The sequence below is a fragment of the Galendromus occidentalis genome, unplaced genomic scaffold (assembly GCF_000255335.2).
Source record: "Galendromus occidentalis unplaced genomic scaffold, Mocc_1.1 scf7180000077474, whole genome shotgun sequence".
NCBI classification, from domain to species: Eukaryota; Metazoa; Arthropoda; class Arachnida; order Mesostigmata; family Phytoseiidae; genus Galendromus; species Galendromus occidentalis.
In genome coordinates, this window is record NW_003805462.1 from 476,305 (window position 1) to 493,115 (window position 16,811).

At 50.8% G+C, this 16,811-nt stretch overlaps 2 protein-coding genes across 2 annotated transcripts; both read right to left on the bottom strand.

Annotated features, from left to right (window-relative positions):
* Positions 1 to 7,503: 7,503 nt before the first annotated feature.
* Orc1 (origin recognition complex subunit 1) lies at positions 7,504 to 14,448 on the bottom strand. Its single transcript, XM_018640111.2, has 15 exons — positions 14,419 to 14,448; positions 14,211 to 14,303; positions 13,899 to 14,050; positions 11,404 to 11,408; positions 11,065 to 11,269; positions 10,845 to 10,998; positions 10,576 to 10,727; positions 10,168 to 10,411; positions 9,835 to 10,073; positions 9,493 to 9,695; positions 9,158 to 9,342; positions 8,814 to 8,973; positions 8,496 to 8,683; positions 8,166 to 8,324; positions 7,504 to 8,076 (listed from the first exon to the last, which is right to left on the bottom strand). The coding sequence occupies exons 1-15, from the start codon at positions 14,446 to 14,448 to the stop codon at positions 7,510 to 7,512; spliced, it is 2,736 nt and encodes a 911-aa protein (XP_018495627.2). The 3' UTR covers positions 7,504 to 7,509.
* Positions 14,449 to 15,680: 1,232 nt separating this feature from the next.
* l(3)87Df (cytochrome c oxidase assembly factor COX20 lethal (3) 87Df) lies at positions 15,681 to 16,721 on the bottom strand. The gene is made up of 4 exons (XM_003744704.1): positions 16,594 to 16,721; positions 16,142 to 16,262; positions 15,896 to 15,971; positions 15,681 to 15,807 (listed from the first exon to the last, which is right to left on the bottom strand). The coding sequence occupies exons 1-4, from the start codon at positions 16,615 to 16,617 to the stop codon at positions 15,693 to 15,695; spliced, it is 336 nt and encodes a 111-aa protein (XP_003744752.1). The 5' UTR covers positions 16,618 to 16,721; the 3' UTR covers positions 15,681 to 15,692.
* Positions 16,722 to 16,811: the final 90 nt, after the last annotated feature.

Below are 16,811 nucleotides of genomic sequence, written 5' to 3' on the forward strand. Positions count from 1 at the left end.
CCAAACGTCGTTGTCGCAATTCGGAATCCATTGGAATATCTATCAGTGGAGATGCTTGAAATGAACTCTATTGATCAATGCCCAGATGAAAACCGTGAATCGCAGGATGACGATCCCCATACTGCGAAAGTCGTCCCGGTTACATCTAATGATGATGGTCCGAGCAGAGCAGGTGCGGGAGGGGAATTCGCCGTGGACAGAAGTCTCAGCACCCTTCTGATAGTCCTGATTACGGGCTTGATGTTACTTGGCCTTGTTGCTGCGTTTTTAATCCACGAAAATTCGACGGCGGGGTGGGTTAATCGCCGACCTCGATATCGATACCAAGATGTGCTTGTGATGTTCTCTAATGGACGTATTCATATCTTGACAGCGATTGGGCAGTTATATTCACGAAAGGGGAGCAGGATACGAATCCAAAGTTTTTCGTGATCCGTTTCACAGGACCATTAGACAGACTGCTCGTAGCGGAGTCAATCGAGGGTGACGTTTCTGAAACACTGTGGACAGCGCCGGGGGATTCCGAAAAGCTGAGGTATTCTTTCAAGCCCCCTTCCGCGGGGAAGCTTGCGCGGTCCTATCCGATGCGGCGAACACCGCTCCATTTCCCGCACTCAAACTTCATTGCCTCCAGACCAGCTTTGGATAGAGCCTACGGGATTGTTCCGAGCTCGAGGCACAGAGCAACGCCCTTGAAATTCATCACTTCAGTAGCGTTCGACGAGGAATTGGCGAGGGAAACCGATAAACTCTTCCAGAGATCCAAGTTTCTATACAATCAGTCCGCTGTTTCTTTCAAAACGCCACAGGAGCGAGGTAAGTCCGTGTTCTATCGTCAAACCGATTTATTACCTTTTATGAATACACGACCTCTGAACGATACGTCCTAAAATCATCTAGCGTACTTCACATGGTTGAGCTTGGCGAGCTACCTCAAGTGGGACAATGAGTCCCACTACAGATCAGCTGTTGTTGACTTCGACGGCCGGGAAGTAATCGCAGCTTATCATTCGGGAAGAGAAGAGGAAGAGCTGAGAGGAGATAGAGCCAATCCCCGACGGATGTATGAAATGGGAAACTTCCTGACCATCTCCAGGCCTTTGACTTGGAGTCTGCTGCTCAGCGTTTCAGGAAAGCAGGCATTCTTCAATTGGGCGACGTCGTGCTTCAACAAGAAAACAGACAAGTTTCTCGATTTCGTAGATCCGACGATTGTGGAGCAGCTGAGAGGAACTTTCAATCAATCATATCCGGCTTGTCGAATCGCTACATGGGATTTGATAGATATGAAGATCTCCAACAAGACTTATCTAGACTTTGATTTCCCTATTCCCTTGAGAAAGAGCTACTTCATCAATCGCGGCGGGGCTCTCGGCGCGGCACAGGAGATAGCGAGGAAAGATCAGCCCTGGACCGAGAAACTCTTCGTTGGGGCTGCTTATGAAGGTGAGTCCCCCTTTCTAACCTCCAAGTATTCCGACTCCGTGCAGGGATCTAGGGTGCTCGTCTAATAGTTCTGATAATCATACTCATATCAGGCACACTCATACCGATGCACCTTCCGAGGAATTCTCGTTCCGTATCGATTCCTTATCCTCCAGCATCACACTAATACGATTTTTCCCAGCTTGCGGCGGAAACGCGGTGGAAGAGGATTTCGTCTGTGCCGAGTATGTTCTCCTGTATTTCCTATCCCAATTATGGCAAAGTGCAGAGGAACTACATGTCAGTACGAGCATTCTCACCCCGTCTGAACATCCATGAAACTTTTCGAAGCCTATCTTCGCTGAAGGATCTGAATGTGATCTTTTATTAAGATTATTGACGACGCTGGCGGCCAGAACATAAGTTGGATTCACGGAGCAGCGTGGTGGGAAGTCGTCGCGAACAAACGAAAACCCCGAGCATGGCTATCGTAGCCGTCGCTGCTCGTTGCGAGAGGTTCTTCATGGAAATAACTCGAGGAATAAAGCCCGATTTCGATAATGCGGAGAACATCAGGCGACCTGAGATTTCTTCTTCGCCTCAAGGCTTGTCTCTTGATAGAAGTAGCACCACCTTGGCACTCGAAACACGTAGCATGAGAGCAGATGAAAGACGAGGATGGAAGCTCGGGGGAAAAGCGAAGGAAAGGTGCCGGAGGAATTTTGCCGCGGGAGAAATGTGGGTTCGCATCCTGGCGAGGCTGGTTCCCAGGAAAGACCCGACGATATCTCTCAGAATCCCGCCACCGGCCAAAGAGGAGCCGAGTACTGATTAAACTCCCGACCCTGCGTCGCCTCGATTGAAGCATGGTAGAAGACTGTGAAGAGATCCGTGAAGGTCCCGATCGATGAGGATCGAACTTTTCCCGGGCTAATACTGAACTTGATGCAGGATCACAGCTCGCAGATTCGTTCGCGACGGTGACCCGGTTCAGATTCCGGAAGGCATACATCATCGTATGTGCCAATAGAGTGTATCGGTGAATTCTCCACGCTTTCGAGTGGCAATCCTCGTGCTCATGATGGTGAGCTCGAACAGCCATTTTTTTTTAGAAGCTTGAATTTCTCTTGGATACAGCTTCCCCCGAACCGGGAAGTCAGCGCGCTCGGAGACACAAAGAATTTTTCTATAAGGCAAGTATTAGTGTTGCATAGATGCATACAATGATACATTTCTTTGTATATTATATTGTAGAAACAGCGGAGACTTTCCGCGTGCCGTCTCATGTTACTTTCCTAGCGACGAGCTGAGATACGACTCACTCAAGCGTTTGAATCACAGTCGTACCACTTGAGGAATTCTTCGATCTTTGCCTTTGGCGAATTCGTCCACGATTTGATTTGGAAGTTCTCAGCTCTCGGTCAGATGTCGATGACGGATATCAGCTGGGGCATCACCAATCATGAAAGAGGAAACCCCCGTTTCGAAGTTGCGTGCGTGTACATAGTGCGTCCAAGCGCATGTGCGCGATCAAGTCTTTCTCGTGACCTCGAGAAATTCAACCCGGCATGATCGACAGCAGCAGTCTGAATGCTCCGAAACCGATGGAACATATGATCGGAAAATTTTAAGGAAGCTCTGCTTCCCGACTTCAGAGGCTTGGGAAGGTATAGCTTGCAAAGCTTCCCGCTGGCGCCGCCACTGAGCTCGAAGCATGCGGAGAAGCTCTTCCGGTGATGGAAGTCTCACTCGGATTACATTCAGACAGAAGTAATAACATAGCTATAGCTATCGAAGCGACGGATGGTAAACGTCTGACCGAACCAGCGACGTGATCTTGAACGAGCAGGGTACTGGACAAGACAAAAACACTGAAGAGGAAAAGTCGAACTACGGTCAGACTCTTCCACGGTCAGACATGACTAAATCATGGTACAGGTGGATGTGATGCCACCATGATATGAAGCTTTATTGACAGCGAACGATATGAACGCTGCATCGAGCAGTCTGAAGGGATAAGTAGAGCTCCAAAGTCTTTTGGACTCCGATGCCCTTAAGGACAGGAAAAACTTTTAGACACTGCCCCGCGCGGTGTGGTGATTTTTCCTCGTAAAACAAGTCAAACTGCTAGGTCACTGAAATTCCGATGTTTTTTCCACAAAGCTTCCATCCAAGCGACTCCATGGATGTAATTTATCGTTTGGCCCCTGATCTCCTCGATGAACTGCAAGAGTCAGCAAGCGATGATGAGCCCGTCCTTTTAAGCAGGTCGACATCTGATCGAAGATGCACTGTGCGCAGCAAGGTCAAATCGATTCACTTACGAACAGCGTCGAGTTCAATCTCTCCATGTCTAAAATGTGATACAGAAGAGAATATTCGGCACAACGGAATTCTTTCGACTTCCGGAAGAGGCTGCAGGCTAGAAGAAATCAAGAGATCGAAGGGAGGTGTCTCCCCTGAGCGATCATGATGCGGCACCTGTTTGTGCCGCCGAAACAATGCAGAACTCATATCTGCAACTCTCTTGAGCATACTTACATTTTTCGGCCGCCTCCAGGAAGGATTCCCTACTCAGGCCCCTCTCTGCTCTGACGAGCGACCTTCCAACTGCGAAACCTCCGATTCGTTGAATAAAATATGTCCGACGGTAGCTCCGCGGGAAATCAAGGAAGAGATAGTCCCCATAAGGGAGCAAATTGGCGGTGGCCTCTGCGCATCCGGAGAATGACGGCGTCCGTTCCCCCGGTTGCACCTCAACGCGCACAAAGCCGAAATCGAGGGTCGAATTTGTTTTATGGTGGAAGCATGCCTTGATCCACTCTTCTCTGCTCTCTCGGTCTTTATTCAGAAGCTTTTCCCAGCTGAGAGCAATGGATGGCGCGAAAAAACACTTTCCGTAATTCCACGGTCGATCGGCGTACAGCGTGTAGTTAACGCAGTCATTCCCAGCCACTGCGGTCGACCGATAAGCTCTATAGAGAATCGTACCGTCGAAATCGATCACCCCCGTCTCATCGATTGATTCCGGCTCCCATTTCAAGAGGCTCGCGACGCTGAGCCAGGTGAGATACCCTGCGTTATCAGAGCAACTTATCACCGTTTGCAAGGGTTGCGGCACGAATCAGGCTCTCGAGCAGAATAATCTTATCACCGACCTCGAACTCTCATATCAATCGAAGTCACTGGTTCATCGACTCTGAGGAATCTGCTCTTTGCCAAGGCTTCCCCAACGGCCCCCTGCGAAGCCTGATCCGGGGTAGTGAGGACTTTCAGCGGCGTGTCCTTATGCCGACATAGGGGTATGATTTCGTAGGCTCTCTGGATAGCGGGCCTGGAAGGGATTTGGATTACAGGTGTCCGCCATCCGCCATGATCAAAAACAATGATGATTGTCTGCAGAGGGGGGAGGGGAGGGGTTGGACGCTCGTACATGAGCCAGGCACCATTTTCCCCCTCGGAAGAGGGGGCGGACTCGAAGCCCACCTCTACGGTCTGGGTTACCGCGAAGCTTTCCTTGAACGTTACAGCGTATAAGGTCAGAATCCGATCCTCCGATTTCTCAAGTATGATCACGAAATCCCTGCAAACGTACACCGATGGGCGCACCGTGTTCGAGTCCATCTCTCGACTCGATTCATCGAAGATACTTCTACTCACCCCTCCATGGGACAATCGACAGTGTCATTCGGCTCCCAGAACCTGCTCACAGCTCCAGCGGTCAAGATCAGCAACAATGTCAACGAAATTAGGTGAATCAAACAGGGGAACTCTTCGCATATTCGAAGTGCTCCCGAGAATTCAGAGCTGTCCCGTGTTCCGAGAGAGCGCTGGGAGGAAACGTCAGACGTCGCTTCTGGCTGCGGGAGGAAAGATTTTTCGTCCAGCATCAACTTCGATGACACGCGACAGACGGGATCTCTGTTTCGAGCGGTGATCGCCCCCAGAAAGTATCATATCCAGACACGGCGAGAGATGCAGTGATCAGGTCCGTGTCAGGATCTCGTGAATGAACTTCGTCTTCTCGTCTATCATCAAACATTTGGATTTGGATGAATGACACCGACATTCTTTGATCTGACGCAGAAACGCTTCCTCACGCACCTCTCGAATGCCAATAATTAGTACGACTTATTTTCTTTAAGACCTCCAAGAGCACCATCAAAAAGGAGATGATCCGGAATAAATTATTTTCTCCGATCCGGACTCCGGCTTCCAGATAGCGCGAATCCGACGAGGAGAGCGATGTCTCCCCACTCCCCACATGTCTTGCAGCAAGTCCCTTAGAAGTCTCACAAAAAAGGACACGGTAGGTACTCATTCTCGAAGCAGGACAAACAAGGACATTCGGGGTGTACATTACTCGGATAAGTTTTTTCTGTAAATCATGGGACGCGTTCGTTGAAAGTCAGGATCATTCTTTTCGCATCTCGCGAATTGGCACTCGATTACGTGCACGGTGCAAACCACAGCGGCTCTACTATTTCGGCGCTTGCACCCAAGCTTCGCAGACTGCTGAGGATTACTGACTGGCTGACTGGATCAAGCACTGTTTATCGGTGGTGGAAAAAATTGACAGACGAAACGATTCTGCTTCTTTGGGGCGATTATCTCCAATCGATGGAAGGAACGTTCGCGAGCAGCCCCTATCATAACCCGAGGTCCCTCCCGCGATCCCGAATTGCGAATTCATGCACTCCGAACTCGAACTCAGCTCTTTCTTCGACTCCCGGGTGTCTCTCGATTGGACCTGAAATTCTTTTTGTACGGCTGTGCGATTGTACGGCTTTTTTGTACGATCGTACTTTTGTACGATTTGTACGTATGTTTAGTCGAAGGAGAACCCGTAGTAGAACTTAGACATGAAATTCGGTTTGAACGCTGCAACGCATCCTACGGCGTACTCCCGTACGCTTGTACGTATGCTTGTGATAACGATCGTACAATCGTAGGTATGCTTAGTCTATTGGAGGAACGTAGGAGAAGTACGCGGAGTGAAATTTTACTCATTGAGAGTCTGAGCGGAATGGGGCGGTCTCTTCCACGGTCTCTTACCTAGCTTTTCGAGCCGCTTTGGATTTATTTTTGCTATTTGCCATTAAGTTTGTTGATTTGTGTCCGAAGACGGAAAAAGGTACATCACACGGGATCACACCAGATCCCGATTTCTTTCCCCTCTCCGAATTCCGGAGCTTTTCATCCAACGCTTTTCCGACCGCCTTCATTCGTTCACCATTCATCATCAATCGTATTTTGACTGGTAGGGAACGCCGCGAATAACCGCTCCGTACGGCTTCGATTTTATTTCGATGGCATTTTCTCGGAATTAATTCTGTTTTTTCTTGCTTCCTGATTTTCAATCCCGGCTCGGAGCCTCCCCGACCATTCGATCAAAGATTCCTCTCTCTTCCTCAGAGCAAGCTTCTCGGCCTCTGAATTCTCGGACTCTTCCTGGCGCTGCTCCCACCGTTTCATCGAAAATTCCCCTCTTCTCCCCGGAGCAAGCTTCTCGGCCTCTAAATTCTCCAAATCCTCTTTGTTATCGTCCCGCTCCATTGCAACCGATTTCTCGATTGTTGACGGCGGTGTTTCTTTTTCTCTTTCTTTGAGTGCATCTCACGAACCAACCCCTTGCTACGCGAGCTATCACATTAACCTGATATCGACCCACAGACGCGAAAGCTTCTCATGCTGGACCTGAAAGGTTCCGAAGCCTAACGTGGGTCATCCCGCTCATTGAGACGATGAATTTGAACCTGAAAACACTCGATAGGTCTAATCAGTGGCTAATTCCGTAGAGACGAATCGATCTCGGGGCTATTCCCTTGACGACTAGTAGGACCTCCTCATATGCATGCCTCCTCTGCACCGAGGAATGCCCGCTGGTAAGAGCCCCGAGAAAATCATCTATGGATGCAGCTCGAATGAAGACACACTTGAATGAAGAGATCCGCTTTATAGCTCGTTTGTATAAAATTGCGGGAAGAAATCAATAGAGGAATCGCGCCCCGCTGTCCTTCAGCTAGACACTCACAACCGATGATTGAGCTCTCTGGCTCCCGGAGGGGAATTGCCCTCCCTTGTTCATGCATCGCACTCAACCTGTTCGCGGAGAGCGAAGTTGACATCGTCAGCAGTGGCGTTCAAGCTGATTTTCTGCTGGAAATCATTCCTTGGATCACTCAATATCAGGAGCCTCGATGATGCCATCCTGGCGAGGATTCTGCTAAGCAACGAGGTGTTCAATGGAGCAGCGCCCTCGAGTCTTGCGAGACTTGCATATTGATCGTTGACGTTATGGAAAACACATTCTTCGACGCCGGTGCGGCGGAATTCGGCCACGATGGCCCGGAGTACGAGCTTCTCGTGGAAGCTGAGAGCTTGCATCGCCACGATTTTGCTCGAAGTGAACATTTCCTTTACAGCCCGATTGACGTGCTCCATCCGAACGCTGTATTTCTTGGCTTTCTTGCTTGGCGAGGCTTGTATATCGTCACAAGTTCCGGAGAGTTCCACCGCACGACGACACACGTCCAATGCTCTTCGAGCGTCTCCTGACAAGGCAGCAACTTTCCGCGAGATGAACTGAACAGCGTCCGGATCCATGAGCTCCAGACCGCTCAGGCGAGCTTTGACAATTTCTTGGAGTTGCTGGAACGATGGGGAGCCCCGGTGACGAAGGACATATGCATAGGATCGACTGTGACCGGGTGAACATCGAGTTGACATAAAGTTCTCACTTGGAATGTGTACGGCTGGAAAGTCATCCGACTCAGGCCCATCCTGGAGGCAACTTTGTTCATGACCATCCTCTCGGGGAGATCCATCGTGTTGGCGATCGCGACGACGACCAAACGCGAGTTCGGATGGGTCGGCCAGTCGAAAATATTGTACAGTACCTGCCACGGAGAAGTTTTTCCCATTTTATGGAGTTATATGGAGTTCATTGCAACATTTCCCGACGCGCTCTCCCCCTTGATCTATCCAACGTGGATCTACAACTTCCCTTATCGGGAATCTCTACGCGCAGCGCCGTAGGGCTGCTCTTTGCTGTGGATTTCGGGACTGACCTGTTGTTTCCGCGTCCACAAAAGATCGAGTTCGTCGACGAGGAGGACGATCATGTTATCAGACGACTTCTGCTTCTTCTTGAAAATACCGGTAAGGATGTCTGCAGCATTCTCTGCTGTGGCTCTCCTCCCGTTGAGCTGTCTCAAGATCTGCACGTAAGCTTGGTTTGGCTCCGTAAGCTTCATACCTAGAACAAACAGACAGAAATGAGCTGTGAGGCGCACGGCCGAAGTCGCTTTTTCATCGATTCCTGAATCTTCTCCGATTGATATTGAGCCTCAGGCTCGGAGCGCGAAAGCTTGAAGAGGGGGACCTGCCATTTATTTCGATGAATTTGAATTCCGGAACATCATCCGCATTTTGCAGTGCTCTGATTACTTCTCGAACCGTAGCAGTTTTTCCGGTTCCGGGCACCCCAGAAATATACATACAAGACCCCACCTGATCGGCGAGCTTGCCCTCCACGAAATCATAAATCTGTGGGCGGAAAATTCAAAGTAGTATGGCATCAAACGGTACGCATGGTGGTCATCGAAGGACTCTGGATGCCCGCACAATTCGGTCAGCTCAGGGGGTTCAGATAGGGTATAATCCAGTCGCGTTCTCTGGTGAAGCCGATTTCGGACTAACCGAGCGTGGGAAATTTCACTCTTGCACACACCTCTGCAAATTGATCTTCCCGACACGGGAGCTGATCCGGAACGGCGCATACGTGGAGCTTGCTCAAAGCTTTCTCGATGTCGGTTTGTGGCTGTTTCGACTTGACTTTCCTCGACGGCATCGACGGGGTCGGAGCGGCCCTCCTTTCGGCAATCGATGCGGGTCTCGAGCCCTTCCTCGCGCCGGCTGAGAAGAATAGGGATCAGAGATGTGAGATTAATTCCAGAATCAACGTTTCATGCATCGGGCGGGAGACGGCCATAATGAAGTCGGAGACGATCCCGTCGATCTGCTCGACGGCGAAGGAAGCTGACTGTTGAGTGAACATCGACTTACCTGTTTTCCTCGAAGCTCGAGGACGTCTTGGCGACTCATCGTCGTCCTCTGTATTATCGGTACTACTTTCGTTATCGGTTTCGGCACTCGCTATCTTGTATTCGTCCTCACTGACGAAATCGTCGTCGCTTATCTCAGCTTTCTTCGTGGGAGATTTCACCTCGTTCTTGGGGAAGAGAGTCCGCACCAGTCGACCCGACCGTCTGAGTGAGTAGCATTCCAAAAATTGTATGAGTCATTTCCCCTTCGAGGTGATCCAGGCTTCGTCCGGCTTAATGCCCGATTTCTCCGTCCCATTCATATATTGCGCTATTATCCCGGGTCAGGATCCTAATCACTCACGTTGTGGTGGCCGTTCTTTCTAACTTCGAGCTTTTCGGTGTGGAGACCGAATCCGCCCCGTTGCTCCTTGCTGCTCCCAGAGGAGTTCGTTCGCCGGTCAGGGCCATTCGTCGAAGACCGCGAGCGAGTTTCTCCTCAGTATCGGGCGCTTTAGGAGTCTGCCTTTCCATGTGGAGCCGACAGTTTTCCTCATCTGATCTCCGAATCCTTATACTCAGAAAACCCTTGATCGGCGAAACCTGAAGGGAGATCCGAGCGGTCTTGTGAGCATACCGACCTATGTTCCTCTCCTTCCAGGGCGAATCTTTCCGGAGCCGGATCCCGGAAACTTGCCTTCAGCTTGGAGTCACAAAGTGGCATCAATGGCTTTCGGAGGGACGGAGATGCATCTCGACCATTCGATTCTTGTCTCAGCGCGGGTTTCGTTCTCGTTTTCGGAGTCTGAGGAGGATCCAGTGCTCCGGGATCGTTCTCAAGTTTGTCGGCTCCATTCTGAGAAGCCTTCTTCGGGGTTTTCAGTGCGCCGCTATTTGCAGGAAATAAAGGCTTCACCTTTCCATGCCCAAGTTGCTGGTAGCTGGGAGAGAAGGAGAAGTTACGAGGGATAGAAATGAATAGGATTTCGTATAAGGATCCTTGAGCGAGTACCTGTACCTATCACGAGGATCGTCCGAAAGTACGAGAATATCCCCCGGAATCCCGAATATTCTCGGTGATCAATCAGACCCGAAGGATACTCACCGACAGAAGAACTGAGGCCGACCTGAAGGGTCTTCCGGTGGGATCGAATCAACGTCTTCGTTCACTATGAGCACTTCACAGATACCACAAATACTCTCCAAATCGATCAACTTGCTAGGAGCAGAGCGACCGGTACTCCTCGAAGAAAACACCTGGCGGAACGGGAATGACCAAGTGAAACAAGCCGATCCCCTGTAGGCCGCCGCGTTCCGGGTTTCTGCCGCGATATTTGAGGTCTTGGAAAAATCAAATCGAGTCCGACAACACACCTCATTTTTCTTCATTTGAGATTTTAGGGTCTCATTCCTGATTTCATTAGATCTCAGGAACCAAGACACTTTTCCCTCGTATTTAGTTGTCCGCGATGGATCACCATAATCCCACAGCTCCTCCAGTTTCGCTAAAGATACATATAATTTGTTTCTATATCCGATCTGGCGCCAAAACAATTCAGCGGTGGAATGACGGAAATCGAACTCACCGACGTACGGCTCTTCGGCTCCGTTCCCGATCAATACGCAGTCACCTACGCGATACTTCTGTCCCTCCCACGTGAAACCCTCGAAGTATCTCAAGCCGCGGTTAATAGCCACATCGTTGGGTCGAGTTGCCGTTTTACCCCAGAGAAATGACTCGCCTCCGCTTTTCTGAGGCGACTGGCACGCCGTCCTTCTCGTCCGGCGAACAGACATGCCTGGAGGAAAACCGTGTTTTAAAATTTGATCAGCCAGTAGACCGAGCGTTCGGTTACGGACACGAGTCAAGATTTCTGAGTGAGTGCAATTGAAAAAACTCCGGAGTCGGAAAGGCAGAACGGGGAAGACCCACCCTTGCTGTAGCAGAACGAATTCGCCGAGATTCTCCGGAGACCTACACAGGCTCACTGATGGCGCGGAGTAGATGTCTGACGAAAGCGCGAATCCGCTTCATTAAACCGGGCAAGGCCCTGAAGATGAGCGGACTCGATCGGAACTTTAAAGATCCACCAGCTGTTCGCAGCGCGCGCGCGGGAAAATTTGAATGTTGTCCATCGCTGCTGCTATGAGTCGAATTACCCTCTCCCGAACGAGCATTTCGACTTGAGCGGCCGCAGATTCCCTAGCGAATCGAGATAAACCAGCAACATGAATCGTAGCTTCGATGATGGAGATTGATGGTACCCTAACGTCCGGCGTATATCTTCTAAGCCCCAAGTCTTCGTCCCGCTTCCGTTAATGTCACGCGGGGAAAAAAACCTATTGAGAAGTCTCCCGACGGCCTGTTGGAGGCGGGCTCCGCTCGCACCCTCTTCCGATTTGATCGTTTTCCGGCGGCTCATTTCTCGCTGAGGTTATAACAATCTCTCAGGTCGCAGCGGCAAGATCGCTCTCTGCCTCTCCTTGCGTTAGATTCCCCGCCCGTTGGTCCATGGGGGTGAACATATCCGAAGACCGAAGTAACTTCTGCACCGAAACTCCCTTTTCCTTAACCATTCCCCATTTGAGCGCGCCCGGAGATTTTTATTCGAGCGCGGAGGATCTTTTTTCCATTACTCGAATGATTACTACAAGTCAGTGCCCGAAAACACAAAGAGCGCTCGCCAGGAAGCTCCTCAGGTCGAACTCAATGAGGATTCTGAAAGTCATTGAAAATGTTGAGCCTCAAGCATTCCGTGTTTGACCTCGATTCCAGTTCGTCCGCCTGAATCGATCACGTCACGGTGACGCATATGAGAACTGATTCGTGTTGCAGCCCAGACGACCATTTCTCCCATGACACCAGCGAGCGTGATCAGGCCGATCATGTTATACTGAAAACGCTCGGCTACACGGAGAAGGCTCACTGAAGACGGTAGCTTTGACGATAATTCTGTTTGAGAAATGGGACCCGAAGATTGTCGGAAGTCCACCGTCGAGACGCGAGGAGTGACCGAATCCACCACCGACCAGCTGAGTCTTCGCCCCTGCATGGAGGATTTCGTACTCAACTTAGTGTCGGAACGTGGTTTCCGACGGGATGGTCGATGAATCATCAATCACTGTCAAAGCTATCAACAACATGCACAGAAACGACCTGAAATGCACCCGATTCGGGCAGCGATCTAAGAAGGATTTCCCGCGTTCGAAATCATCCGGGTACTTTATTGATAAAAATATCCTAGGAATGACTCTTCAAGATATTCATCTTTCTTCGTACGGACCTCTGTCTGCTTATCGACGAATTCTTCTCGGGGAACATCGACATACTCCTCCGGTCTCCGTTGTAGGCGCGAGGGACTCCTGTGCAACCGAGAGGAAGCGCCGAGCCGTGGCGCAATGCATAGCTTGGGTCCGAGCTTTTCTCTCGGGTGGATCACACCTGCAGACCGATGGCGAAAAGTCTCCGTTCACATCGTTGGCGCCCGCAATCATTTGCCCGGAAACTCCTCCACGGGACACCCACCTGCGTCTCACGCGTCCCTCGGAAGCGACTTCGCGACTGAGGGAACCCGTCGAGCGAGGCTCCCTGACCGGATTCGAGGTGTTGCGCGGTGTCATCCTCTCGGCGCTCTTGGTAATTGCAGCCTTCGGGAGACAAACATTAAGCAACGGCATAATTAGCTACTCTGTTGAAAGGTTGATCGACTGATGAATTTCGAGAGTGCCAGAATGCCTGAACTTCCGAAACTCGAGCTAACCCTGAAATCGACGAGCGTGACCCGAAGTTCCCTATTCAGCATTGGGCAAGGGGAAGCACTCTGCCCCCTGTCTGGCGAAGCCCGCGCATTTCCCCTTGAGCCTCCATCGGGCTCAAGATTCCTTCGTTGGTCCTTCGGGATATCTTCTTGAGCCACAGGTCCTTGGCAGAAGAGAGGCTGGAGAATACCTCGTCCAATCAGCAGATAACTGGAATTGGTTCAGATTCTCGCGTCAGTCCGAGCAGATCGAGTCGAGTCGTTCGTCGAGCGACTCTTCCAGCAACCTTCCGGGGAATTCCTGGAATAGGCGCCGTCTCCAGGAGGATAAGTCGACGAGCGACGTCGGCCCACGAGTCTCGGAGAATTTCTGCAGCTAAGCGAGAGACTCGTCCTCCCGCCACATTCGGTAGAACCGAGTTCATCGGATTCCCCGGTGATAATGTCCGATGAAGGCCGAGAGCGGAGCTCTACCTATGGAGACGGCTCGACTGACCTCATCGTGATTGCATTTCGGAATTCCGGCGATTGTTCGCATTCGGGCTCTTATCGGCTCTGCGAGCGATCCGTGTCCGCTCATGCTGGGTGAACGGTCCTGGAATCGGCCACCTCGTTGGCCGCCGAATCGACGCTATGCGCTCCACATGTGATTGCACAATATGAAACTTACCGGCAGAAAAATTGACTCCGTCCCAGATCGTCGCTGTCAGGCATTGACCTCACTCGTTCGCTCACGTACACAACGGTACAGACTTCGCGAATGGTCTCCAAATCCACGAAAGGACTGGGCGCAGAAATACCAATGTCTCCCAGAGCGACAAGCTGGAAGAATGAGAACTGAGAGCATTCGATCTCGGAATCGAACCCGCATGTCGTTCCATGATATCCGGGAATTCCGATGAGGAGGCGAGGGACATCCGCCGATGGCCACGCTGAAGCTCCAGCACGAGCCTCGGACTGAGTGAAGAATTGAGCGACATACCTCGTTCCTTGCAGGTTCGAGCCCCAGATTCTTACGGGCTTTGATTTCCTCACTTGTATAGAACCAAGAGACTCGACCTTCGTGCCGGACCCCCTTGTTAGGAGCAGATGATTCCCAAAATCCTTCGAGCCTCGCTGGGATGGGGAAGACTTTCGTAAACAACTTCTCGCTCTCAAACGACCCAAGGCAATGTTTGCTAGAAACTCACCGACGTAAGGTTCTGAAGGGCAGTCGCCATTGCCTATCAGCACACAATCTCCGATGCGGAATACGCGCCCCCTCCATGTGAAGCTTTCGTAGTATCTCCGCGGCCGAATGAGAGCCATATGCTGACGCCGGACGGAAACCATTCCCCAATGGAAGGACGTCCTCCCTCGGAGACTTGACGCAAGCTGTGCACTGCGAGTACGGCGTGTAATGGACATCCTCTGAGAAATTGGCTCGTTTCGGACATGGAATGGAGTACAGTCTCTCGGTTCGGAATGCTCGTCAAACCGAAGAACGGCGTTGGGTAACTTCTCCAGGAAAAATCGGGAAGTTCTCCCTCTTCTCCACCTCTGGAACTTCTCCTCGATGTGTATGCACGAATAGAAGATGAGTTCGGCCCCCTCGGGAACTTCTAGATCACGTGGCGCAAACGACTCTTCCTAACCGTTTCAAACTGACATGAGCGTTTAATTTTCTCGATTCAAATTTGAATGCTCTCAGATTATCGAACGGCGGGAGAATGGAGCTGACCTCATTTTGATTCTGAACTGTGTAACGAAAGTATGCGCGCACTTCGAATTTTCCCTCTAACGTTTGAATGCCTGGATGGATTTCGATGAAACTTTGTGGATAAGATTCCTCTCCTTGAGGGCTACAATTCTACGTCAACCGACGCAGAATATTCCGATCGAGTGACAGATGCCAATATTTTTATTCGTATAGAATCAAATAATTTTGCAATCTCATTTCTCTTCCTGACTCGGATATCTCGGTAGCATCAATAAGTGTAATTTATCTCGGCAGCAAAAAAAAATCTGGAGCTTCAATTCTTTTCCAGGTCTACCAGAGAGACAAGAGGAACATGAGTCTGGTCCAGGTTTTCCGCGACATCGGCCATCCTGGCGTGGCCTGGAAAGACGACTAAGTACCGATCGCCCTCCACCTTCATGATGGGGTAATTTCTCTCTTTTATGGGTTCCGCGACTTGCGGTCATTTCAACTTGCCCCAACGCCCCCTCCCCGCGTCAGCGTGACTCAGCCGGCTCGACGACAACGAGCCGTGATTCGTCAACAACGGATGGCCATTCCCGCAGATCGAGCGGATCGTCGTTGCGTCCAGCCTGGAATCATCTCGTTAGGATCGCCGCGCCCAACCTGCGAGCTCAGATCTTGCATGCTTGAGGGCTGCTTGGCTCGTCAGTAAGAAGGCTCAATAAGGCTTCTGTGCTGCCTCAGTCCGGTTTTATCAATTTCGGTAACCTAAAATTACATGAACTAGTCCCCTCTTCTTTCAAGTTCAGGATCCTCTTCGGTTCCACGGAGCTCACTCATCGTAGTGAGGGCGTGCTTCATTTTTCGAGCTTCGAACGCGCTCTGCGATCGGTCCCATCTGTGATGGCGAGAAAAAACTTGAGACCTGCTTCTCGGTGTGTCAAGGATCGACGGGGTCCATCTATGAAACTGAGCTGGATACCTACCTGCACTGAAAGTATCTTCCGAGCGTGACGACCAGATTGACCGTTGCGCCGACGCTCACGGATTGTGACGAGCGACCTGGAATATGAGGCTTGCTAGATCTACTCTGAAATTCAGCACAGTACCCATCTCTTTTATCGAGACTGCATGAACGACTCGAAGGCCACTGGGAAGCAGCAGAGAATTTTCTATCGTCCGACTAGGGAAGATCAATCTCGAGCAAACCCGCGATCGGATCGGAAACTTACTTGTGAAGAGGAAGAATAAGATCCCGGCACCGAGTCCCGATGAAATTCCGGTCAGGAAAGACGTTCGCATGCAAGGAATCCATTCTACGTTTTTCTTATATTCCTCCTCAGCTCTCCCCACCTAGGGAGGTACGGAACGGAATCAGCGGATAGGATTGTCTGCTATAGAGATTGTCTCGAGACCCCCTCAGTGGTCCGATGCAGTCCCTTACTGCCCTGAAGGCTACACTCGGAACCTGCGTACCGAGGTATCACCCTGAAGAGGCTGCGAATAGACGGAGCTCGCAGGAGGCGAAACGAAGTCTTCGAGGAGGGGTGTAGGACGGGTGATGAGGAGTGAGGGCTGCATTGCCCTATCATTCCTTACCCGAATTCCACTTCTAAACCTCAACACGCAGCACAACAGAACGACGACGGTATCAGTGATCCGCATTTCCGTCAAATTTACGTACCTCTCCAACTTCCCTGACGTTCATTGCTTATCGAGTATTCCTCAATGACTATCGACCGTTTTTTCCATTTGGCTGAGAAATTCTCCGATGGATCGCGCGACCGGTTCCCTTGTTTGTTTTCGGGGTAAGAGGAGACAGCACTGGGAATGTTTATTCTCCTCGGAAGCCCAAGTGCGCCCATTGAACTATCGCTCCCGGATTCTCCGTCTCCCTCTGCG

Excerpts from the sequence above, each read along its gene's own strand:
- Orc1 (XM_018640111.2), bottom strand. The coding sequence starts at position 14,448 with ATGGCGACTGCCCTTCAGAACCTTACGTCG. Across the intron at positions 14,304-14,418 it reads CCCTTCAGAACCTTACGTCG|GGGGTCCGGCACGAAGGTCG; the intron begins GTGAGTTTCTAG and ends GCTCCTAACAAG. Across the intron at positions 10,728-10,844 it reads CTCAAATGAAGAAAAATGAG|GTGTTTTCTTCGAGGAGTAC; the intron begins GTGTGTTGTCGG and ends CCGTTCCGCCAG.